Here is a 27086-nt window from a genome sequence, read left to right on the forward strand (position 1 = left end):
TTCTGAAAAAAAAATACTCTATATTATAGCTTTTTTTTATTATTTAAAACTTGCATTTGCGGGAGTCAGTGTCACCTCTGCTCATCCTGCAGGCAGAAGAGTTCAGATCTGGCAATGCATGCGTTGGATCAAGGGAAGCCAATCCCTTATTTTAATGTGTGTACACATTTTAATTAAAAAAAAAAAAAAAAAAAGGAACAGCTAAACATAGACGTGGTTTTGTTGCTCCTTTCCTGAATCTGCGATTACAGACGCCCACGAGGTTGTGATGACACATGATGTCACCATCTTATCTACGTGACAACATCTCCCTCCCTTCACCTTATTATTCAAGTTTATCCACATCTTTCTCATCAATCAAACCCTCCTACCATCCTATGATTTTAGCATTGTGCAATGACATCAATTGTGTTTGTTTTTGTATAATTTTGAGATTTAAAAGAAATTAATATTTTTATTAAAATATATATTTTTTTACTTTTCTCAGATGGAAAGTAAGATTTAAATATTTTAAGGCTGTTTAGGTTATTGTCGACCGACACTTTTTTTTTCTTTTTTGTGTTGACGTGGCGGCCATAGGTCTTAAACAATGGATTAAGCTCGATGTTTAGTTTAAAGAGATAAGTAATAATGATTTAAGGGGTCAGGCATTATTCTAGAAACTGGAAACAGTCCAAATACAACCAGAATGTGGGGGCCATTGCAAATGGGTCGTCCCCAAACAAACGCGTAAACTAGGAAGACTCTTTGTGTGTATGTGTGTGTTGTGTGGGTAAGCTTAGCTACCATTGACCATTTGATCCCAAGAATAGTCGCCGTTATAATACAGCCTTGCTTTATTATTTTTTTTTTATTTTTTTATTATTATTATTATTTTTTCTGAATCAATCACCGACGTGTATGAAGCCAAGTAGTAGAAGACAAAAAATAGTTGTCTTCTTATTGCTAACGCCTGTTTTGGGTCCTCTAAATTAAGGTCACATGTTTCTTTGGTCTCCTATTGTTTCACTCTCATTAATGTTACCCTTTTACTTTTCACTTTTTATTTGTTTTTTCTTTTCCACTTCCAATGCTATTCATAACAGATAATATATAGAAATTGGAATATTTTTGATGTTACGTTTTTGTCACATCAAATATTAATATTGGATTGATTTCATACTATGTGCCAGGTCGATTCATGTGGCATTTAAGACATTATAAGTGAGAAATTTCTAGAGATATAAAGAGATTCATACATTAATATGGCATATCATCAGTATATAACATATATTGTATTTTTTATCTTCTCTTTTTTTTTTTTTTTTTTTTTTGTGTGTGTTTCTCCTTTTTTTTTTCTTTTTCTTTCTTTTCAATCCATGTTTCCCTTATCACCTGTTTGAAAATTTTTTTATATAAAATTAATTAAATCGCTAATTTTTCATCAGAGATATAACCTTAAAGGATTGTTTAAACTTATAAAATATTGAACCTTAAAATTTAATAGAAGTAAACTAATATTCTTTCAAGACCAAGACCAAGATCTTCACTATTTAAATTAATTTTTTGAGAGTAATTCTATTGCACTCTAAATAAGAATATTTTGATTATTAAAATATTTTAATTTCTTTTTCCTCTTATTTAAAGAGAGAGAGAGAGAGTCAAATGAATAAGCCAAATATCTTTTTAACGGTTTTGTAATTTTCTGGATGGTCCAGAAGCCAGATAAGACTTTTTATGAATGCGGTTGAATTGTCTTCCGCTAAATTTGGTCCATACCGCAGCCAATAAATTAAAGTACACTTCTATTCACGTTTGATTATTAGGGAAAACCAGCTAAAGAAATCTACTTCCATCGTGAGATCTAAATAAGTATGTTAAATTCAATCTTCAAATTAGATAAATAGGTATGAAGAATCTAAGAAATTAGAGCCTAGGTTGCACTCAAGTCTCTCACTTAATTGTATTAGCATGTGGGGTTTATGCACTATAGAAAATGAAAAAATGAAATGACATTTAACATTCGAAGTTAAGAAGCTAATAAAGTAGCACGGATGACAAGTTTTGTGAAAGTGAACGACATTAATGATGGTCCCTAAGATAAAAAAGTATAAGAATAATTTTGGAAAAGGAGAAGGAGAAAAGTGGAATTTTATTTTTTGGGCAAACCATCTTTTAGAAATAATTTTGAGAGAGAGATATTTTAGGATATTCTTATTTATTTTTAGAAAAAAAAAAAAAATCTGTTTTACTTTTCGTTGTATTTTTACACACATTTGAGTGCCATGCAAGTAAAGGCGAGCTCTCTTCGATAAGTTCATTTATTTGGGTCTCTTTTCAATTTCACTGACTTTATATACCTTTTCAATTTCGTAATGTTTCTTAAAAAATAATTTATAGATGAATTATTTTAATAAAAATTTTATGAGTAATATTTTTTTTTATATTCATTTACACATTTTATTAATATAATTAGTTGTCTTATTTTTTAATATAAAATAATTATATTAATCGATAATATCAATTGAGTGTATAAAAAATATATAAAAATAATTATATGTAACAAAATTTTTATTTTAACTTTTAGAATATGATGAATTGCAAAATTAGGAGGCAACTTTGGTAATTAGAAAAAGAGGAAACATGGTACCTTAATCACAATTATATCTAATTTAAATTTAAAAAATATCTCATCTTATTTTATTAATTTAATTTTTTTAAATTTCGATCTCCAAATCACCTTGGTGCAAAAATGCGAAGACAGCAAGTTTCATGATGCGGTCCGATGAAGTCCACATCCACAAAAGTACAAAGCAAGAGTTGAGATTATACAATGATTTTCAGCCTTTGAAGGTTAGAGATAAGCTGGCAAACATAAACACGTGCACCGACATTAATTAAGACACCCTCGCCATGTCCGCCTCTGAGCAAAGCCAAGGGGTAGTAAGCGGTTTTCCCCATCTTTCAATCCCGGACGTCGAGACAAAGTAACGCAGACCCCGTGTTCTCTTTTATAATCATGCTCTATGTTGCTGCGATATAAATTCTCCTTCAGTTTTTTATTTTATAAATATAAAGATTTAGGCCCGTTTGAAGAATCAAAATGTTTTATTTTATTTTTTTAAATATTAAAACAATAATAATATTAAAAAAATAATATTCTAATAATATATTATTTAACTTTTAATTTTCATCTCAACTTACTATTACACTGTAAAAATATGTAGAAATTATAATATAAAATAAATTTAAATAAAATATCTTAATAAGATAAAGTCCAATATTTTGATAAAATAAAATTTATTCAAATTATAAAAATTAAATCTCAATTTAAATAATAGCAAAAATGAGTTGTATATTTATAATATAAAATGGCAACCATCACTAATGGCCATTGTAATTGTTTTTTTAAATAAATTATTTGGGAGATTTTTTAAGATTTTTAGGTAATTTTAAAATTACGTATTTTGAAAATAGTTTTTTTTTTAAATGTCGAAGCTAGATATTATAATATTATTTTTATTGTAAAGTAAATCTCACACGTCAAATAAAATCAAGTCAATTTATATAATTTTTTTATAAATATAACAATACTCATAATTAAATATAAGACAGTGTAGCTAACAGGGCATGCATGGATCCTTAATTCATGATTGCATTAATTTACGGGTTGAATTAGATACGTACGTCTTCGTCTTGCACATGCTAATTAAGTTTCTTGACATGCCTCCCTATCGCCTCCATATCGTTATCAGAATCAAATCAAAGTTTCTGTCAAACTTCATATTGAATATATATAGCCGTGACCCTTTAAATCACATAGATTAATATAGAGATCATGAATTGGAAAATTAAATAAAATTAAAATTAATAAGTCAGTAGAATTAATTAAAACCTCAACCCATATATAAATCTATTAATACCTTATGCCAACTATATATATGTATATATAAGGAGTAAGAGGTAAGGGGTTGGAGTCAAATCACGTCGCCTTATTGCAGCTAGCTGTCACGCAATGTACGAAGCTTTTAATTAATGTAAATGGAAATTACTAGAAGTCATGCATCTTTGTGTATAAACCAAGCGACAATCAACACGACGAGGCATCTTTATTTTTATTTTTTTCCTTCCCCCACCACCTGATGATCTTATCGTCTCGATCTCCTTTCGTGGCAGGCAGGCAGGCAGGCATTAACCCATTAATTAACGTCCCCACAACTTGACACGATATATATCGTGCTTTTACGGCAACTTTAATTAGCATGCATGCATGCATGGATGGTTGAACAGCTAGCTAGCTAGCAAGGGCTGATCAAGTTCGGTAATGGCTGTTTAGTTTTGAGTAATGAGATCAACTTGGCAAGGTCTTGTGGGCATTCCATTTTTTTATTTTCTTATGTGCGTGCTATAATTAACATGCCATTTAAGACTGCAAAAGCCAGCTCGAGAAGAGGGTACGTATAACTTTAGGGTATTAACCCTAGCTAGCAGTATATCGCATGCATGCAGCCGTACTGGTGACAAGGGTTTGATCTTATGATCATTGTGACTTTTTCTTCTTCTTTTTTCCTCATAAAAAAGGGTACGTAAGAGTCAGAATGAACCTAAATGGATGCGCGTATTATCAGCAAAGTTAATTAATGTTGTCATGACTTTTTTAATTACAAGACATAGAAAAAGTACCAAGTAAAGGTATATTTGTCAACCAGAAGTACTTCTCAAATTGTAGCATAAGAAAATGAATTCCCCCCATTTCTATACTTCATATTAAATGCTTTGCTGGCTATAATTAGTTTAATTTTTAAAAATAACTATTTTATAATTTCACAGTAATAAACACGATAAATATGGATTCTCCAACCTAATTCGCTAGCTCATGTGCCATGGTGTGCATGGCAAGTGACATGAATTACACACACTCACCAAAGGTCAGATCATGATGATGGTGGGGAAGGAGAAGAGAGAGGTGAAAAGGAAAACGCACACCCATGCATGCCCACATGACCTCGTACATATGTACATATATATAACATCAAAACATAAACTCAGATTGCAAGTTGGCATTTGGCAACCCCAAGCGTGACTCTTGGCCTGGACCATTGGCGGTATATATATGTGTGTGATGGTCGGAAAGGCGCGCATGCAACACAATCATAATTATTTATATAAATATATATATATAGGATGAAAACACGTACAGGAAATTAAGAATGTTTTTACAGGCCGGGGCGGCTTCAATGGGATGGGTGATTGAGATTCCATACATAGAGAGACGACGTGCACGATCGATATATGCTGAAAAGCACGAGCGGCCGAGGGACCATTTATTTATTTATTTAAAAAAAAAAACGTCGGTGTCCGTCGATCGCTGTTGCAATTCTGGCACTTGATGTCCAGTACTCCACTCTACAAATGAAGCATCAAGAATGCATATATGATGTCTCTGCACCACATATTTTCTTTTTTCTGCGCGCGCATTTTAGCTAATTAAGATACTTTGTCACTCGATCGCATGGTGTGGGCTAGAGCTGACGCAATTACATACGTATTCTTCATCCCCTCTGGCACTTTGAGAGAGAGAGAGTGAGTGAAAAATGGTCAGTGAATGATGATGCTATGAATGAGAGAGTCCATAAAATTCAAAACATATCTTAATTCCAATATTAGGATTTCAAAACATACCTGTTCCGTTTGGTTGTAAAATTTAATTGAGATCAATTTAATTTTCTTAAAATTATAATATTTATCTGTGAGACTTATAATCTTTTTTAATTAAACACATTTTTATAAATAAGACTCATAATCTTTTTCAAATTTTTATAAATAATAATGAACTTATCTTAACATCTAAATTCATTTTAAATAATCTTTATATAACTCATTCAGTCTATTCAACTTACTACTATTCTATATGGACTTACATCAGCTCAATATTCAAAGACGGCCTTTTAAGTCTTCTTTGTTTGGCACATTCTACTGTAGAAGAAATCAAAGCGGCTACGCAATAGAGCATGTCTTGTTGAGGAAAGATATCCGGAATAGAGTAGAAGCAACCAACCCGAGCTTGCTTACCCGCATTTGGAGGCCACATGAAAATCAATCAAACAGCCAGACAAATCTCTCTCTCTCTCTCTCTCTCTCTCTCTCTCTCTCTCTCTCTCTCTCTCTCTCTCTCTCATAAGTCATTTTCTCTGTAACATGCTCCTTTTCACGAATCTGATGTTGTTTTCAAAGGATAAATCTGGTTACAATGGCTTTCCTATTCGCCAATGACATTTGTGAATTAATTATTCGAGCATATGCCCAATATTCTAAGGATGCCACTAAGGCCCCACCTTTCAAAATGAATCTCATGTATCCTTGAAGAGCATACTATAGATAAAATATGCTCTTCAAGGGTGTTCTAACTTTTAAGCATAGGATGAGCGAGTTTTTTTTTTTTTTTTGGTAGGGAAACCTCTCCAAGCCAAGGCCCTTTGGACCTACTCCTGTAGAGTAAACCTCAGTCCCGTGCACCATACTCTCGAAAGTTTTCCTATACGAAACTGGTTATATCGCTGACTTTTCACCAGGAGGTGTGGCTTTAAATAATTGTTTGCACCCATGAGGTGTTGAACCTTGGACATTGAAGAGAGTGAGGCTCCAAGACCTTGGCCTTCACCAATTGGGCCAACCCCTTGGAGTTAGGGTGAGAGAGCTTTAGGGGGGGAGGAAGAAAAAGGTTACTTCTAACCATCGAAATTGGGTCCTCTCCATTTCACTTAGTGCAAAACATAGGGTGTTTTGATCATTTTATATTATGTTTACAGGTAATATGATCAAAAGATTCTACGTTTTATACTAAATCAATACCATCTATTTCACTTGAAATTGAGAGGATTCTCGGAAGCATAAGAAGCATAGTGCTTTGACCCTCATGTGTATCAAATTCCAGGTCTAGAATATAAAATTGTGTGAACTATTAACGAGTGACTGTTCTATATACATGACCTTGCATGAGGCAGAGCTTTTCCAATGATAACACAATAACAGTCACGACGATATTTTTACATGGACTTGAGGATGGTAAGCAAGTTATTATGAAAAGGATCTGAGATGTGCTCAAGAAGGTTCTGTACAGGACCTTTACCAGTCAAAGCCGCTTGCAAGTAAAAGCCTAACCAAGCAACCATTGCTAAGCGCCCATTTTTTATTTCTTTCACTTTTAGCTCCTCAAAAGTTTCAGGATCTCTGGAGAGATTCAGGGGATCAAAAAGTGCTCCTCCTGGATAGTTGATATCACCTGGCAAGTATATTCCAAGAGGCTCCAATGCCTCAATTCCACAAAATCTTGCATATTCTGGTCCAACCTATTTATACATAACATCCAAAAAAGAAAAAAAGGATGTTTTATAGCCTACTATGGTGCCAAGAAACTGAACCTATAAAAGAAAAAAAAATGGTGTTGAGAAACTACATTATTCTTCAGCTTTTATGATTTCTTACTTGTCAAAGAGACAAAAACGAATGTTTTAGTTAGGAATGGATAAATTGGCTTCACATAAATTCCCCCCATCAGTTGCCCAAATAAAGGTAAAAAATGGACCGTAGTAGACAGATTGAGAAATTAGGATATATGGGCGCAAAGTATAATGCACGGATATGGAGGACAAGATTGTTTCACTTGACGAGTTGGAAAAAAGAAAAGAATGATGCAAATAATTGTTACCATCAGGAGTGCTTGGCAAATTGCAATGACAATTACTCCTTGGCTTCCAGCCAAATGAAGTCCAGGTATGCCAAGATAATCAAGAGTATCTCCCTGGTGGAATAAAATAAGCGAAGAAAAAGAAATTAGTATCCAAGAGAAAACCAAATTTTTTGCTCAAGCAAGAATCGAAGCTTAAAAACTTAAATCTCAATTAACAAAAAATGCTTGACTTCATAAAATACCAACATTCTAATTCTCAGAAACCTGTAAACTTATGCCGTGTTAACAATATTGGCAGGAAATAATGTGGCAAAACAGTTTCAATCACATTTTTTGTTTTAAAATCTGGACATTATACTATTATATTCATCTACGTACTGCCTAAGTTAGTAGAATGACTGGTGTAAAAGATTAATTTGTGAAGCTCGATTCCAAACTGAAAAGTGTAATCTATTACGGTGGTTTGATTTAAAAATTTCTAATAATTTTCAGGGTCTAATTTTTATCTCCATCATGTGTGCAGTACACCTAAGCAGTACTCACATTGGCACTGCATAATATGTGGGTCCCACCTGGATATTACCTAACATAATATGCACATATGCTGTATCAAGTTAAGTCATGACAGAAACTGGCATGTGCATAACTTCTGAAGAACTATCTGAGCACTGATAACTAATCATAAATCAGTAGAAGGAAAAATTGCTCCACAAATCATGAAAGCCCTACCCAATTGAAAAGGGCCCCAACAGGCCTTGACACGGGGCCAAGAATTTTCATAATAAAATGAGATCTTTATTGGCCATAAAAGAGATATAAACCCGTAAGGCTATTCGTGATCTCTTTAAGGAAATGAATTATCACATGGTCAAAGAATATCTACTTCAAGTTTAGTATGCAAACTACAGCATGGTGTAGCACATAACTTCCTAGAAACTAAATTACCCAATTGGAAAATGAGGAAGATTTCTCTGCATGATGGCATATGCACCACGGCTGAAGATCACTACCTTAAGCTTTGAATAGCCAACTCGCCACCAGACAGGCTCAACAAAGTGAAAGGCTCCTAATATGTCTAATACTTCTGGAACCAGAGCACCAAGAGCTGCAAGCATAGCCCAGCGTGCATGCAGAATTTCAAAGCTGCATGTAAAATTAATTAATCATCTGGCAAATAAACCATAAGAGTCACAAATTTTTATGCTACACTAGCTGTAATAGACATTCTCAATGTAACGGAATCCTCATGTGACTTGCAGCCACTGTAAACACAGCAGAACACTTTGAAATAATTCATCCTTCCATCTCCAAAGAGTTTGGTAAGCAGCATGAAGCATGCAATGGTGTTTATAAAACATTTTTGGATATCAGAGCATAATATGTTATGACAGACCTAGCATAGTCAGATAGTTGCATACCCAAGGTCCACATTGTTCTGACTACACCGACTCATCAGTCTCTAATCTATTCCAAAATTCAAAGCTTTGTCATTTTGCACATAACGAATAATCAGGAAAGTGGAATAGTTGGATAGTTAACGTTCACATTAAATGGCAAGCACAGACCTATTCCAATTGCAGAGGCTCACCGGCAAAATCTTATTCTGAAGTTCAAAAGTTTACAGCATCCAAATTAAAATTAGAAGGGAAACTTGATTTTTGAATCCAAAAACCAATACTTTGAAGTAAATCCTAGTAAAATATAAAACTACCAATGTACCCATTGACTTGTGATCTGTGAAAATTATTCAATTGCACAAGTATTATTGAGGAGAAACAGAAAAAGGCAAAAGCCATGACGTACTTGAAGTACTTCTGGAAAGCCACAGGATCCTTGCCCAGTCCTGCAACATCAAAGCCATAATCCCCAGGCAGTTCCCCTGTTAGATATGCGGGATAGTCATATGGAAGTGGACCAAGCCAACGAGGGCGTTCTTCTCCATACCACATGCTATAAACATCAGAGAACACAACATAGAGTGAATATATACTTTAAATGAGTTGCAACAATAAACCCTTGCCATGTAGATAAACATTTAAATCTCCCCATCTGGGGTTATCTGCACGTCTGCCACCTTCTCAGTAAAGGCAACTATGATCCAATCAAGGGTCATTCACATGATTGCATTATGCATGTAGCAGATAAATGTTTAAGTTATTTTAACAGAAAAATACCTATAGCAGATAATTTGTTTCCATTATTAACTCCATAACATTAAGAGGCACTTTTACGATGACCTAAACTTTTGCCTTGACGAGCATCATCACAAGAGATTACAACTTTGTTCATCCCCAAATTGTTATGTTTAACATGGAGGCGGCGTGGGAAAACAAGTTCCTCTCTCATTTGCAATCAACAATAAGAAATGGCACAGCTAGGTCCTTTGAATTTCATGAAACATAGATTACTATACTATCAAAACAAGTGCGTTATCAATTCATTGAGTAAAAAGTTCTAAAAACAGCACCCGCATTTTAAAAAAGTTCTACACAGTCCCAAAACCATTTGGAAGCGGAAATCGCTTACCCTGAATTACCTATCTTTTCTTGCCTTCTCGGCCAAGGCCTTAAACTTGGAGGAATTTTCAACCGCAAACTTCTTCGTCTCCTCCATTCGCCTTTGAAGCGACTCTCCAAGTGGACTGTTAGCTATGGCTTTTACAGCGGTGAAAGGAATTGCCGAGAATATGAGAACTCCCGCAAGCTTCATCCAAAATCGCAAAAGTAAGTATGAGTACATTTTTCAGGAAACCCCACAAAACAAATAGAGAAACGGAACAAAGATGAAACCCCCATTATAGGAATGTCACGGACGGACCTCCTGCCACGAAGCTCTACAGAGCGAAGGCGGCTTGGAAATGAGGTGGGTTTGAGGTTTAGGGACGAAAACCTTCGAGCCCCGGAAGAAATAGGAAGAAGAAGACGGAATTATCGTGCAAGGCTGAAGCAGGGCCGCCATGGTGCCAAAGGACTGCGTTTTGCGTGGAGGCCTTTCGTCGTTATTCTTGATTTAGCCGTTGGAAAATTATTATTCAGATAGCATCGCCGTAGAAATACAAGGATAATATATTTTCCGGGACGCGTTTCTGACCCGTCACAATACACGAAATCATTATCATTAAATAGAATAACTCTATTTCTTTTAATAATTTCTCTCTAATTTATATTTAGTTATGAAAATAATTTTTTTAGGACTCATTTGGATATTAAAATGGGATTTGGTAGTTTTAGATAAAAATTAAAAATTAAAAAAAAATATTTTTAAAATATTATTATTTAATATTATTATTATTTTATGATTTGATTGAATTGTTTATTATATTTTATATAAGAATTTAAAAAAATTATAATAATGAGATGAGATGAAATATTCTCTAAATCCAAACGAGTTCTTATTATTTTAATAAAAAAATAATAGTTTATAATATAAAATAATTACACATAAAATTTTTATAATATAAATCCTAACTATTTAAAATGAATAAATGCAAATATTTGAATATTTGATATTGTGATTTTAATAATTTGGTAAGATTTTCCTTCAAACTCTTCTTACTTATAAAAAGGTACTTCTTTTGATAATTGAAGTATTTAAAGTGTGGTACTTGGTATTAGAACATGGATAATGTTAAATGTATTCACAAAAGATTTATATATTTACGTGATTTATTATTTTTATTAAAATAATAAAAAAATATAAAAAATTACTTGAAGATATAATTTTTTTAAGAATTTAACATTTTTTTATGAATTTAATGTTATGATATATTGGGATAGATTTAAGAGTATCATGCGTACTCTTAGATTACTAAAAATATTATTGATTATTGTGTTTTTAATATTTTTTAATGTGACATGATAAATTTATAAATAAAATATAATAAATAATTTTAATACAATATTATAAAATAATAATAAAATAGATGACCGTAGCATCGATTTTTATTAACTTGAAGGGCTGGCAAAGCTTGAAGCCGATTCAAACGCCGCACTGTTCTAAAAAAATTGGCTTTTTCTGGACTTGTATTGGGCTTTCATGATCTTTAGCAAACACTGGTCCACTTAAAATAAGAGCGAAAATGGAGCCCATAGGCCTCATGGCCACACTTTCACTTTAAAGCCCAAAAGAGACTGGGAAAAATCTGGAAGACAGGCATATAGTGGAGCGGCCTAGCACGGGTACGAGCATTTCTTATGCTTTCTTGTAGAGTCGAAACGGCTGATATCTCAGTTCAAATTCCAGGATATTTCAAGACGGAGGGGTGGAGGGGAGAGAAGTATCTCGCGGACAAGCCCGGCTACCAAAGGCAATAGTATCAGTAAGTGTTTTCTACTTCCAAGCAAATATATTTGTAAATTAGGGTTTTTGGGGTTTATTGCTCATGTTATTGCAGGGATTCATTTAATGTTTAGGGTTTAAATCCTAGAGGTAGAGAGGCTAAGAAAATTGTCGTTTTGAATCTGAATCAGAGGTTTTCTGCAATTTGTTTGTATTGAGAGAGGGATATCGATAGAGATGGCGCATCTGGGCGGAGGTGCGGAAGCACACGCCAGGCACAAGCAGTACGAATATCGAGCTAACTCCAGTCTGGTCTTGACCACCGACTCTCGCCCACGGGACACCCATGAGCCCACTGGCGAGCCCGAATCGCTATGGGGAAAGATCGACCCCAGAAGTTTCGGCGATAGGGCCTTCCGTGGGAAACCTCCAGAATTGGACGAGAAGCTTCAGAAAGCCAAGAGGAAAAAGAAGGAACGCGACCCACTTGCCGAGCCGGCACCCGGTCGCCAGAGCAAGCGGCGCCGCCTTCAAGAAGAAAGCGTCTTGACTTCTTCCGAGGAAGGTGTGTACCAGCCTAAGACTAAGGAGACGAGGGCTGCGTATGAGGCTATGCTTAGTGTCATTCAGCAGCAGTTGGGTGGCCAGCCTCTCAGTATTGTCAGTGGCGCCGCAGATGAGATCCTGGCGGTCCTTAAGAATGACACACTTAAGAATCCGGACAAGAAGAAGGAGATTGAGAAGCTATTGAACCCGATTCCAAACCCTGTTTTTGATCAGTTGGTATCAATAGGGAGGCTTATCACAGATTACCAAGATGGGGGTGATGCGGCTGGGCCTGCTGCTGCAAATGGGGATGATGCTCTCGATGACGATGTGGGTGTTGCAGTTGAGTTTGAAGAGAACGAGGAGGAGGATGAGGATAGTGATCTTGATATGGTCCAGGAAGATGAGGATGATGACGATGACGTGGTTGAAGCCAATGGTGCTGGAGCTATGCAAATGGGGGGTGGGATTGACGATGACGATGACATGCGAGAAGCAAATGAGAGTATGAACCTTAATGCTCTGAGCATTGGCGCTTATTGGCTTCAGGGGAAAATCTCTGAAGCATTTGAGAAACAGATTGATCCACAACAGTGCCAGAAGCTTGCAGAAGACGTGCTTAAGATACTCGCTGAAGGCGATGACAGAGAAGTTGAATCAAAGCTGTTGGTGCTTCTCCAATTCGATAAATTTAGCCTTATTAAGTTTTTGTTGAGGAATCGACTGAAGATTGTGTGGTGTACCCGCTTGGCAAGGGCCGAAGATGATGATCAGAAGAAAAAGATCGAGGAGGAAATGATGGGTTTGGGTCCCGAACTGGCGGCCATTGTGGATCAGTTGCATGCCACAAGGGCTAGTGCAAAAGAAAGGCAAAAGAATTTGGAGAAGAGTATTAGAGAAGAGGCTCGTCGGTTGAAGGATGAGAGCGGGGGAGATGGGGACAGAGGCAGGCGAGGTCTTGTTGATAGAGATGCAGACAGTGGTTGGGGACAGCGCCAGTTGCTTGATCTTGACAGTATAGCTTTTGAACAAGGTGGTCGTTTGGTCGCGGCAAAAAAGATTGAGCTACCAGATGGGTCTTATAGGCATTCTAGCAAAGGATATGAAGAAATTCATGTGCCTGCATTGAAGCCCAAACCTTTTGATCCAAAAGAGAAACTGGTAAAAATATCTGATATGCCAGACTGGGCACAACCCGCTTTTGAAGGAATGAAGGAGTTGAACAGGGTGCAGAGTAAAGTCTATGAGACTGCACTTTTTAAAGCTGACAATATCCTCTTATGCGCTCCAACTGGGGCAGGGAAAACTAACGTTGCCGTGCTAACTATACTTCAGCAGATAGCGTTAAACAGGAATTCAGATGGTTCATTTAACCACAGCAATTATAAGATTGTATATGTTGCTCCTATGAAAGCTCTGGTCGCTGAAGTTGTCGGAAATTTGTCCAATCGTTTGCAGTACTTCGATGTCAAGGTCAGGGAGTTGAGTGGAGATCAGTCATTGACTCGCCAGCAAATTGAAGAAACTCAAATTATAGTCACAACTCCTGAGAAGTGGGATATCATTACCAGGAAGTCAGGCGATCGGACTTATACGCAGCTTGTGAAGCTTCTCATCATTGATGAGATTCATCTTCTTCATGATAACAGAGGACCTGTGCTTGAAAGTATTGTTGCTAGAACAGTTAGGCAGATTGAATCTTCAAGAGAGCATATTCGGTTGGTAGGGTTATCCGCTACACTCCCTAATTATGAGGATGTGGCTTTGTTCTTGCGAGTTGATCTGCACCAAGGATTATTCCACTTTGACAATAGTTACAGACCCGTCCCTCTTTCTCAACAGTATATTGGAATCACAGTAAAGAAGCCACTCCAGAGGTTCCAGCTGATGAATGACGTCTGTTATGAAAAGGTAATGGCTGTAGCAGGAAAGCATCAAGTCCTTATTTTTGTTCACTCAAGAAAAGAAACAGCCAAAACAGCTCGTGCCATAAGAGATGCTGCTCTTGCTAATGATACTCTGGGGAGATTTTTGAAGGAAGACAGTGCAAGCCGGGAGATTCTCCATACTCATACAGATCTGGTCAAGAGCAATGAACTTAAAGATCTTCTGCCATATGGTTTTGCTATTCATCATGCCGGGTTGGCAAGGGCTGACCGCCAGCTTGTTGAGGAGCTATTTGCTGATGGACATGCGCAAGTGTTGGTATCCACTGCAACTCTTGCTTGGGGTGTGAATTTACCTGCTCACACAGTCATTATCAAGGGGACACAAATATACAATCCAGAAAAGGGTGCATGGACCGAGCTGTCCCCTCTGGATGTTATGCAGATGCTGGGTCGTGCAGGAAGGCCCCAATATGATTCATATGGGGAGGGCATAATCATTACTGGTCATAGTGAACTACAATATTATCTTTCTTTAATGAATCAGCAGCTTCCTATTGAAAGCCAGTTTGTGTCCAAACTGCCTGATCAATTGAACGCAGAAATTGTTCTTGGGACTGTTCAAAATGCTAGAGAAGCCTCCAATTGGATTGGGTACACTTACTTATATGTTCGTATGGTGCGCAACCCTACGCTGTATGGTTTACCAGCCGATGCTCTCACGAGAGATATAACTTTGGAGGAGAGGAGGGCTGATTTGGTAAGCATTCAATTGCATTGTTTTACATTTGATCGCTCTTTTGGACATTACATGTCATTTATCATCATTTATCTTGTTTCTGCTGCTGTGTTCCAATGCTTTCGTCTCTTTTATTCTTAGTAAAATAAAAGTGCACAGATATTGGACTAAATTTTTTCACACCGATAGATTTTTTTAATTATCTTCCTGGGGATAAGGTCGCCTATATGTTATCAAAGTCAATCTGTTTTGTCTTCAGACTTACCAGTGGCCTGTGGCATATGAGACATTCTGACGCGTTGAAATCTCTTATATCTGATTTTTTTTTATTAAGATGATTTTCCTCCCTACTTCATAGTAACTTACGGAAATTTATTTTATTTTACATATTAATGGTTCAATTTACTTTGGCTTTTGCAATAGAAATACTGCTCATGATTGTATCTGCCATAGTTATCTCATGGTTTTCTATTTTCTTTATTGGTGCAGATTCATTCTGCTGCAACCATACTGGACAAAAATAATTTGGTTAAATATGATAGAAAAAGTGGATATTTTCAAGTCACAGACTTGGGTCGCATTGCTAGCTACTATTATATAACTCATGGGACGATATCCACCTATAATGAGCATTTGAAGCCCACTATGGGAGATATTGAGCTTTGTCGGTTGTTTTCACTCAGTGAAGAATTCAAATACGTTACAGTGCGGCAGGATGAAAAAATGGAACTAGCGAAGCTTTTGGATCGTGTTCCTATTCCCATCAAGGAAAGCTTGGAAGAGCCTAGCGCCAAGATTAATGTTTTGCTGCAGGCATACATTTCACAGTTGAAGCTTGAAGGTCTTTCATTAACGTCTGACATGGTGTTCATAACTCAGGTTTGATACTCTCTCTCGCTCTCTCTCTCTCTCCACCCGTTCCTCTTCTGCAGTTCAGTTAGGGTTAGGAATAGTGGCAGCTAGCTCTAGCGTTTGCTTCCCTTTGTTCCTTTGGATTTCATTTTCTCTGCTTTAAATTGTTCTTTGGTCTAGTTCTTTGCCTGTTTACTCACTGGTTTCACTCTCTGTGTTCAGAGTGCGGGACGTCTTATGCGAGCTCTTTTTGAGATTGTGTTGAAACGTGGATGGGCACAATTGGCTGAGAAGGCTTTGAACTTGTGCAAAATGATTAACAGGAGGATGTGGAGTGTACAAACACCTCTTCGCCAATTCAATGGGATCCCAAATGATACTTTGATGAAGTTAGAGAAGAAGGATTTGGCCTGGGATAGGTATTATGACCTTTCATCTCAGGAGATAGGGGAGCTTATTCGTGTCCCAAAGATGGGAAGGACACTTCATAAATTTATTCACCAATTCCCCAAACTTAACCTTGCAGCACATGTGCAGCCAATTACCCGCACTGTTTTGAGGGTTGAGCTCACCATAACGCCAGACTTTCAATGGGAGGACAAAGTTCATGGATACGTGGAGCCATTTTGGGTGATTGTGGAGGATAATGATGGTGAATATGTTCTTCATCATGAATATTTTATGTTGAAGAAGCAGTATATCGACGAGGATCACACTTTGAATTTCACAGTGCCAATTTATGAGCCATTGCCTCCTCAGTACTTCATCCGGGTTGTGTCAGATAGATGGCTCGGGTCACAAACTGTTTTACCCGTTTCTTTCAGGCACCTCATTTTACCAGAAAAGTATCCTCCACCAACAGAGCTATTGGACTTGCAACCACTGCCTGTGACCGCCTTAAGGAATCCATCATATGAAGCTCTTTATAGTTTTAAGCATTTTAATCCTGTTCAGACTCAGGTATTCACTGTCCTGTATAATACAGATGACAATGTTTTAGTTGCTGCTCCAACAGGGAGTGGGAAGACCATATGTGCGGAGTTTGCAATCTTAAGGAATCATCAAAAAGGACCCGAGAGTGTCATGCGTGTTGTGTATATTGCGCCCCTTGAAGCACTGGCCAAGGAACGGTATCGTGACTGGGAGAGGAAGTTTGGAAAGGATGGTATTAAAATGCGGGTGGTTGAATTAACAGGGGAAGCAACTACAGATTTGAAACTTCTTGAGAAAAGCCAGATAATTATCAGTACTCCAGAGAAATGGGATGCTTTGTCTCGCCGCTGGAAACAGAGGAAACCTGTTCAACAAGTTAGCCTTTTCATCATTGATGAACTCCACTTGATTGGGGGTCAAGGTGGTCCTGTCTTGGAGGTGATTGTTTCCAGGATGAGGTATATCGCAAGTCAAGTTGAGAACAAGATTCGAATTGTGGCCCTGTCAACTTCACTTGCAAATGCAAAGGATCTTGGGGAATGGATAGGTGCTACCTCTCATGGCCTTTTCAATTTTCCTCCTGGCGTACGTCCTGTGCCATTGGAAGTACACATCCAGGGGGTGGATATAGCTAATTTTGAAGCGAGGATGCAAGCGATGACAAAACCAACATATACTGCAATTGTTCAGCTTGCCAAGAATGAGAAGCCTGCTCTTGTTTTTGTTCCAACAAGGAAGCATGTCCGACTCACTGCTGTGGATCTGATGACCTACTCTGATGGGGATGGAGAGAAGAAGCCATTTTTATTGCAGACCCTTGACAAACTCGATCCTTACATTGACAGAGTTAACGATGAAATGCTTAAAGCCACTTTACGTCATGGAGTGGGTTACGTGCACGAGGGCTTAACTGATAGGGATCGAGACATTGTGTCATATCTGTTTGGCATCGGGGGTATTAAGGTTTGTGTCATGAGCAGCTCAATGTGTTGGGGAGTGTCACTATCAGCCCATTTGGTGGTCGTGATGGGAACACAATACTATGATGGTCGGGAAAATGCTCACACTGATTACCCAGTTACCGATCTGCTACAAATGATGGGTCATGCCAGTCGACCTTTGTTAGATAACTCTGGGAAGTGTGTCATCCTTTGCCATGCACCTCGTAAAGAATACTACAAGAAGTTCTTGTACGAAGCATTCCCGGTTGAAAGCCATTTGCACCACTTTCTACACGATAATCTAAATGCAGAGATTGTTGCAAAAATCATTGAGAACAAGCAAGATGCTGTGGATTATCTTACTTGGACGTTTATGTACAGGAGGCTCACACAAAATCCCAACTATTACAATCTTCAGGGAGTTAGTCACAGGCATCTTTCTGATCACCTGTCAGAGCTTGTAGAGAACACATTGAGCGATTTAGAAGCAAGTAAATGTGTTATCATTGAGGATGATATGGATCTTACTCCTTCGAATCTTGGGATGATAGCATCCTATTATTACATCAGTTACACTACTATAGAGCGTTTCAGTTCTTCTTTGACTTCCAAGACAAAAATGAAGGGTCTTCTGGAGATTTTGTCTTCAGCTACAGAATATGCACTACTTCCTGTACGACCTGGGGAGGAAGATGTGGTTCGGAGGTTGATTAATCACCAGAGGTTTTCATTTGAAAATCCCAAGTGCACGGACCCACATGTGAAAGCAAATGCACTTCTTCAGGCCCACTTTTCAAGGCAAACTGTCGGTGGGAACCTAGCATCGGACCAGCGAGAGGTGCTTCTTTCTGCAAGTAGATTGCTTCAGGCAATGGTTGATGTTATTTCAAGTAATGGCTGGCTGAGCCTTGCTCTCCTCGCAATGGAAATCAGCCAAATGGTGACACAGGGCATGTGGGAACGTGATTCCATGCTTCTACAACTCCCACACTTTACAAAGGATTTGGCCAAGAAATGCCAAGAAAACCCCGGAAAGGGTATAGAGACTGTATTTGATTTAGTGGAGATGGAGGATGACGAGAGGCGCGAGCTATTGCAGATGTCAGATGATCAGTTGCTGCATATTGCACAGTTCTGCAACCGTTTCCCCAATATTGATATGACATACGAGGTGCTGGACAGTGATAGCGTGAGGGCTGGGAGGGAGATGACCCTGCTAGTCACTCTTGAGAGAGATATGGAGGGAAGGACAGAGGTAGGACCTGTTGATGCTCCCAGGTATCCCAAGGCCAAAGACGAAGGGTGGTGGCTTGTTGTGGGCGATACCAAAACCAACCAGTTGCTTGCCATCAAGAGGGTTTCCCTGCAAAGAAAATCGAAGGTTAAGCTTGATTTCGCCCCTGCAGAAGCTGGAAAGAAGACATACACACTCTATTTCATGTGTGATTCATATCTGGGATGTGACCAGGAGTATACCTTCACCGTCAATGTCAGAGAACCAGCAGGTCCTGATGAAGATAGCGGGGAAGAATAAACAAACGGGTCATCTTTTTATTTTTTGATATGCTTTTTGTTCCGTTCGTAGACATTGTAGTGTTTTTGTTTCTTCCATTTTGAACCTTATGAACGTGTACGATGATGATGTTATGTGCTAATTTACCAGCAAAAGTAAAGTTGCATCCAATTCCTGTTTGTATTGGGAAACTGCTTGGATCTGATGTCCTGATCGATCTAATTCTCCAGTTGATTTTGAGGGGTTTTATTCATTCAACTGACTTAGCAGTAATGTAGCTTTCTTGGTTAATCTCAAGATTTTCTCTCCTAATGAGGAGTCGTTAAATTTTACATGTTCTCAAGTTCTTCATCGTCTTTTCATATGATTGGGTATTTAGTGTTATCGATGCTAATCAAAGATAAGAAGAGAATTAACACTTGAGAGACGCTCAGAACAACGGATATGGATACTGCAGAGACAACATAATTATACATTAATCCCACAAAGAAGTTATTTTACAATCTTATTACACTAGTCGATCGAATAGTAAGCGTATACACAAAATCACAGCCTAAATCGGTAGACTCCAGCAAGATCATCAGCCTTTTGCGTTGACATTGGAGATCTGCAGTTAACAATCAGCTCAGTCCTCGTAAACTCGGCACTCGTCAGTCTCAGGATTGTCCTGGCAAAACGACTCGAGAGGATCTTTTTCCTGCTGCAGCTTGAGCCTGAGATCGGCCTTTGCTTGACTCACCTCTTCGACCTCGTCCCACGCCACCTTGCACTCGTCCGACGTCTCGTCCCCCTCGCACACCTCCTTCGCTTCCGTCACCTTCTTCTCGATCATCTCTGTCAGATGCTTCTCTCTCCGCTGAGTCCCTTTGAATTTCGCCACTGCCATCGCTCTAACCGTCAAGCCCTTGTTCGTCTTTCCATTCGCATGGATCCGTACGGGAAGCGATATCACGGGAAGCGAAGCAGCAGATCTGAAAGAGAACGATGGTGAAGGAGAAGAACCAATAACGCCCGGAGCAGCTCTCGACGCCATGTTTGCGCTCCAACCGCCTCTGAACTTTGTTTGTATTGAGTTATCGCTGTTGGAAAAGGAAATGATATAAAGGAGTTTCCAACTTTCCATCCGTCTAACTAACCAGGGTTACATTCTAGTTCCTTCGGCGAGCTAACCCATGCACGAGTTACATTCTGTTATTTCTTATTTCTTTTTTAATTTTTTTAAACAAATTTCTTTCTAATTATGATTGTATTGTAATAAAAAGACTAATAGGAAAGATCAACAAATACATATTTCAATAGACGCATTTCGAATAGATTTTGAAAAGACAATTGAAGCCAATAAATTGTGTTCGTAATGTTTAAAGGCCCTAACACACAGATGTGTCAAACTCATGCTTGACAAGCGACAAGTGAGGTTCTCACAATTATCTTTTGTTACAGTAGTCAATTAAGGTTAAATACACTCGTAAAATGTTGTATAATTCTTTTTAAAAAATGTTGTATATTTTTTTAAAAAGATAATCAAATTATCTTTTGTTACAATAGTCAATTAACGTTAGATATACTCGTTAGATATACTCGTAAAAGCTTGTTTTTAAAAAAGCTGTCTCCAGCTTATACATAATGTTTTTAAAAAAGCTTGTTCAAATTTTAATACATAGATAATAAAAAGGAGATGTCTATTTTTTTAAAAAAATTTAATACGCTTAATATATTTTACATGTCTATCCCTCTTGCATTAAGTTTTACATTTGAAACGTATATTCTTAAACTTTTTTAATATTTCAATTAATTATCGTCTTTGAAATTCTAATACCTCTTAAATAAACAAAAAAAAAAAATTGAAATTATTGAGCCATACATTTCAAGATGAGATTTTAATACATTCCTTTGGTTAATAGTTGATCCTAAATAGCCTAGTAATCTGTGGTCACATCGATTGGTCCACTGTTCCTACATATTTGGTCATAGTCATCAATGCAATAATTGTTTCCACCTTTTTTTTCTTGGTTTTGGTTGGTGACGATGGAGGTGTAGCAATTGGCGTGGGGAAGCACCACAGGGAAATCCCTCCCACCATAGGAGCATTGTTTCCCAACATTATCCGGAAATCCATCCAAATCAACTGCCCATTTTGGATTGTATATTTGTTAGGATAAGGTTGTACTTTTTTTCAAATCCTTGTTTAATTATACGGTTCAATTCAGTTCAGATGGGATGAAAATTAAAAGTTAAATAAAATATTATTATAATATAATTTTTATTTTAAAATTTTAAAAAATTAAATTATTTATTATATTTTATGTAAAAATTTTAAAAAATTATAATGATTATATAAGATGAAATGAAATTAGATGATTTGGCTTCGTGTAACCAAACAAGTCCTTAAGGATTATTTAGATTCTGAAATGAGATTAGATAAAATGGTTTTAAATAAAAGTTAAAAGTTAAATAAAATATTATTTTTTTTAATTTTATTATTATTTTATAATTTAAAAAAGTTGAATTGAAATATAAAAGATTTAAATTATTTATTATATTTTATATAAAAAATTTAAAAATTTATAATAATAAGATACTATTTAAATCCAAACGAGTCTTCGTTGTTTCTTTTGGTTCACTTGTTCCGTTCCTTTCATGTTTTTATATTTCCTTGAATCTCGGATGAGTCGAGACAGACAACGGCCGTTCGCTGTAAAATTATGGGCCAAGCCCATGGTTTATGGTTGAGGAATGCTAAACTTATGGGCCATGCCCATGGTTTAATCCTTAAAACTATCAATTTTATATAAAAGTTTATCCAAAAGTAGATAGATAGAGACATAATAATAATACAATGAAATAAAAGTAGAATAACAATGCAATATATAAGTATAGGTCTTATAAATCTAGTACATATTTTATTTTGTAAATATTTTTCCATGGAATAACAATTTAAATGAGATTGTTCATTTAGTAGAGATCAATGCTAAATAGTATATTATTATTTTGACTTTTAGCTTTTTTAATAATGATTAATCTAATAAAAATATCAGCAAAGTAAGATAATTGTGGAATGCTACTCTAGTTTCTAACATTTTCATTCGATATAATTATTAAGATATTTTGATTATTTTATTTATAAATTTAACTATTCAAAAATACAGCGTTCAATGTTTTACATTAAATAAATATAATTTGTTTCACTGGAAATGAAGATGATCCCATTTTTTTTCTTTTTTCTTTTTTAAGAAAAATTGTTATTATTTATTCATCAAATAAATTTACATTTATGACTATATACATTCTGGAATGTCCTCATATCAAATATGACATCATAAACCAAAATAATGCATTTGAACCTCTACCAATATGCTATTTCCTCTTGTGATTGGTCTGATCTTCACTATTACTGATATTTTTTTTATAGAAAAACGTCCAAGAAACAACCCTCTTTGCCTAAACAGATACTCAGACTCACCCTACGTAAAAGGAAATGAGTCAAATGACTCAACCTCTAATGGAAAATAGATAAAACAAAATAGAAAGAGAATTCTGTTGTGATTTCATTGATTGATTCTGTATTACAAAGTAGTCTATTTATACACAAATGAGTATCGAATATTCGTTATAACATAATGATATTCGTAGGACATGTATGCAAATATAAAAGTTCTAGACTATTCTTTATGGGTCATCTGCTGTGCTATCCATTTGCTGAGGTGTCTTCTTTATCGGCTGATGATAGAGTGATATTGCTTATAATCTCAACAAAAAACATTAGAGAGACGAATTATTTTTTTATTTTAATGAAAAATAAGAAAAAAAAAAGGGAAAACAATAAGATAGATACAAAAAAGGATGGATTATAGTAAGATAGATGCGAAGATGATCCCATTTCATTGACACTTACATTAGCACATTGTTTGAGTCATGACATTGGTCCCCTAAAGCTCCAAAAAGTTAGTAAGTCCCTACTTGGCTCTAAATAATAATTGGAAAAATAATACATCATTATTTCATTTAAAATGAGTGTGTTTTCAGGAAAAAAAAAATATAAGAAAATAGTATCTCATTTTGTTTAAAACTCATAAATGTGGCCTTGTATATTTAAGAAAAATGCTTCTTATAATCGAGCTGGGGCACCGCGGGGCAACCGTTGCCACCATGGAAAATGAAAAGGCGCATTTTGAGGATTATCAAAATGACGCGTTTCATTTTTTTGGCTTGCCTGGTTTGGATCCTGAACACTTCTCCCTTCATTCGGTTTCCTCCAAGCTTCTCATTCATCTTCTCCCTCCAAGCCTCCCTCTTCTCGTCTGCAGCTCTCTCTCCCTCTTTGCCACAAAATCGAAACCTAAAGCCACGGAGACAAAAATCCCCCCTTCGTCTTCCCCAAGTAGCGAAGTCCTAAGCCCCACAAAATCTCTCATTCATCTTCCCCAAGCTATGAATATCTGAGGACTCACACTAAGATGACGAATAGCTGCCTCTCCCTCATCTTCCTCAGATCTTCCGAACCACAAAGCCCTCTTCTTCCCCACACGACGAAACTCTAACCCTAAATCCTAAAACATAACTCTAACCCTAACTCTAAATCCCGAAACCTAACTCTAACCCTAATCAATTTCTCCTATAAAATATTTTCAAGGTGCAGAGCTGGATCAAAAGTGGCCTGAGGGATTTTTCCATTTTCCGAGCATCGGTGGATTGGGGCATCCCAGTTCCTAATGACAATAGGCAAACTATATATGTGTGGTTTGATGCATTATTGGAGTAAATCTATTTTCTTTTGTAATTTAGAAATCTTAATATTTTCTAAGCTTCCAATTTCCTTATTTGCACGACTAATATGTTTTCTTCTTTTGTATATATCACTACGAATTGTAACTAACATCAGTTACTGCTAACTAATGAAAATGTATGTTTATAATTTGTTTAAGACAATAAAGAATTATCATGACTCCTGCTTTACATATCACCAGATACTCTTATGTTTTTGGGTGGTAATGTTCCTTTGGTGAATATTTAGTTGTTGAATTTCTTCAGTTACTTTTCCCTAGTTATGTATCGGCACTAGCAGAAACCAATGAGCAATCTAATTTGGAAAGTGTCGTTTCTTCTGGTTGGCCTGCCTCATTGCACTTGATTGAAGGTAGAGCATCTTTTATGCATTTTTTCCCCTAAATATTACCCTTCGTGAAGGTTTTGTAGATTTAATCAGCATGGCAATCAACCACCAAAATGTAATCTTGTTTTCCATGTTAGTAATGCCAATTATGCATTACCAATTTCCTCCTCTCCGTCTTTGGAATGTGGTTTTTGGTGTCATATTCCCCTTGAAAATGCTTAGTTAGAAAGTTTGCTTAATTAATCACCTAGTAGCTGTGCTAAATTAATTATCTTTGTGCTAGTCATTACAACTTAAGATAAGTCATACTACGCCTTATTCTTCCAGTGTTTTTGCACATAATTCTCTCCCTAGGATTTGATTGGCTTTCCTTGTAAGTGATATATTTAAGCAATTGACTCCAAATAATTGATGCTGTGAGCATCATATATTTATATGAACACGCTCACAAACACACCCACATACACCCACACCTTATACGGATCGAAATCAAGATAGAGTTGATAAGTTTGATTGACAGGGGTAGGGCATCTCACTTACTTGAACATGCTTTGCCTCGATAAGTTTGTATCTGGTAGAATTGTTGTAGTGCACATTATTTTTGTGCTTATTCTAAACTCATGCAAATTTTGCTGGAATGTGGAAAATTCTTGGAATGTTGGTTTTTATAATTTTTCTTATTTTATATTTCTTCGATCTTTTGTTATTTTGATTAAGTTGGGTGTTTTTTTTTTTTTGTTCCTTCTCTTTTTCTTTTTTGTTGTCAGGAGCCTTGTCTATTCTAATGGCTATTTCAATTCTCCTTCTTTACTATATTACAAAGAGTTAATATTATACTTCTTTAATGTTTTTGTTATTCTTCTGTAGGATATTTTGTGATTCCACGCGGTTTATTGGCCAGCTATGCTAATGTCTACTGGACTTAGCCTTCCAAAGATGGTGTTTGGTCATGGATTTTTTACCAAGGTATTTGAACCCAGAGTATAATGTATTTTCCCTCTATAGCTATAGATATAATTTCATTGTGTGCTATGTGTTCCTAGGGGAACTGTTGGTTTTGAAGTCTAAGCTCATATTTGGATCGTTTTTTAACTTTGTTATAATCATCTTAAATATACCATGATGCCTGCAGATTTATGCTTTTCTGCACTATATTGGAAAATTCGAAATTCTTAGAAAAGTTCTCTTGGGTAAATATATTGATCTGATGTATTTGAACAAGAGAAGTGAGATTAATGGGCTCAATAGAAATCACAGTATTATGTGCATACAATAATGAACATTTCAATGGTGATCCAAAGCAGTTATAATCAAATTAGACTTAAACCTATGTAGATTGTTCAAATTAATGTATTAATAACTATTTTAATCTGTTCAGCATATTGATAATTTTTTTTTCTTTTTTCTAGTTGATAAGTAGAATACTTTGTTTAACATTCTCTGGTTGTTGTAGTCTCATAAAATACCGGTTATCTCAAAGTAAGCTTTGTAGAAGTGTCTCTCTTGAACATGAAATTCTGTATGCTTCTTCAACTTGAAAAATCAGCAATCATGCACATGTGGTAGAGTTTTTAAATGTCACATATGCCTAATTTTATTTTATGCAGCAATGCTTTTTATTTTTAAAATTATAGGATGGCGTGAAGATGGGGAAGTCGCTAGGAAATACACTTAAACCAAATGATCCGGTTCGTAGACTTGGGCTCAATGCAGCCAAGTACTTCTTCCTTAGGGAGATGGAATTTGGTAACGATGGAGACTATTCTGAAGATTGTTTCATCAATATTGCCAATGCACATCTTGCCAATACAGTTGGTATATCTCCTCTGGCTTCTTATAGGCATTCTTTTTGGATCATTAAGGTTGCTTTATACTAGTTTGAATTGTGAAGTGAAAATGGATGTATATGATCTCAACTATTTCTTGCAGGAAATTTTGGACTTCTAAAAAAGAACTGCCAATCTACTTTGGTGGTTGATTCAACAATTGCAGTTGAAGAAAATGTATTCTGGGACACTGTAAAGAAATTGGTAAGATTTGTGTGGAATCATGTCTCATACAAGCGTGCTGTTAGTTTAGTGGAATGACTTGATAAAGTGTCTTTAATTTTCAAACCATGAATGCCTGTGTACTTGGGTTATGCCTATCAATGAATGCTTGTGTCATAAATTCTTGTTGAAAAATTTAGGAGATTTTTAATCATTTTATTTGCTTCCACAAAATTTTCAATGAAATGTGAGATGTGCTCTAAAAATTATGATAGGAAATGTGAGAATTGTTATTTTATTATTCTGGTTGGAAATGTGAGATGTCTTGGAATATTTTTGTTTTTTGTTTTGGGTTTATTTTAGTGTCCTATGAAAATTGAGATGTGCACTAGGCAATTTTACTTGTCTACAGTCTTTGAAGACGCTTCCGCAAGTGCAGATGTGCTAGTTGAGTTGTTGGATCTTTAAGCTTTAAGAGGTATTATTTTTTAATCTTTTTTAAGATCATTGAGTTGGGTTGTTTAGTAGTGAGTGAATGGTCTGAGTTGTACTATGTATGCAAATGTTTGGCTTCTTGAGATGTGAGTGAGTTTGGCTGCTTCAGAGATGATATAGGATCTGTTCCACAATT

At 36.2% G+C, this 27086-nt stretch overlaps 4 protein-coding genes across 6 annotated transcripts; 2 read left to right on the top strand and 2 right to left on the bottom strand.

Annotated features, from left to right (window-relative positions):
• Positions 1–6898: 6898 nt before the first annotated feature.
• On the bottom strand, positions 6899–10759 carry LOC122314740 (chlorophyll a-b binding protein 7, chloroplastic). Its single transcript, XM_043130308.1, has 6 exons — positions 10487–10759; positions 10206–10372; positions 9473–9619; positions 8680–8812; positions 7688–7780; positions 6899–7328 (listed from the first exon to the last, which is right to left on the bottom strand). Exons 1-6 carry the CDS (start codon positions 10625–10627, stop codon positions 7026–7028), a joined length of 984 nt encoding a protein of 327 aa, XP_042986242.1. The 5' UTR covers positions 10628–10759; the 3' UTR covers positions 6899–7025.
• A 1063-nt stretch (positions 10760–11822) lies between these two features.
• LOC122316033 (DExH-box ATP-dependent RNA helicase DExH12) lies at positions 11823–19615 on the top strand. Of its 3 annotated transcripts, none has more exons than XM_043132467.1 (4): positions 11823–11987; positions 12139–15139; positions 15608–15997; positions 16193–19615. In XM_043132467.1, the coding sequence occupies exons 2-4, from the start codon at positions 12185–12187 to the stop codon at positions 19376–19378; spliced, it is 6531 nt and encodes a 2176-aa protein (XP_042988401.1). In that variant the 5' UTR covers positions 11823–11987; positions 12139–12184; the 3' UTR covers positions 19379–19615. The 3 variants fall into 3 exon arrangements, with proteins under 3 accessions (XP_042988401.1, XP_042988404.1, XP_042988402.1); XM_043132470.1 differs by having other exon boundaries at positions 11832–11987; positions 12082–15139; XM_043132468.1 differs by having other exon boundaries at positions 11836–11987; positions 12063–15139.
• Positions 19616–19809: 194 nt separating this feature from the next.
• LOC122316035 (calvin cycle protein CP12-3, chloroplastic) lies at positions 19810–20491 on the bottom strand. Its single transcript, XM_043132471.1, has one exon. It carries the CDS (start codon positions 20478–20480, stop codon positions 19983–19985), a length of 498 nt encoding a protein of 165 aa, XP_042988405.1. The 5' UTR covers positions 20481–20491; the 3' UTR covers positions 19810–19982.
• A 5587-nt stretch (positions 20492–26078) lies between these two features.
• On the top strand, positions 26079–26799 carry LOC122317450 (methionine--tRNA ligase, chloroplastic/mitochondrial-like). Its single transcript, XM_043134557.1, has 2 exons — positions 26079–26282; positions 26397–26799. The coding sequence occupies exons 1-2, from the start codon at positions 26114–26116 to the stop codon at positions 26552–26554; spliced, it is 327 nt and encodes a 108-aa protein (XP_042990491.1). The 5' UTR covers positions 26079–26113; the 3' UTR covers positions 26555–26799.
• The last annotated feature ends 287 nt before the right edge of the window (positions 26800–27086 follow it).

This window comes from Carya illinoinensis, chromosome 7 (genome assembly GCF_018687715.1).
Source record: "Carya illinoinensis cultivar Pawnee chromosome 7, C.illinoinensisPawnee_v1, whole genome shotgun sequence".
NCBI lineage: Eukaryota > Viridiplantae > Streptophyta > Magnoliopsida > Fagales > Juglandaceae > Carya > Carya illinoinensis.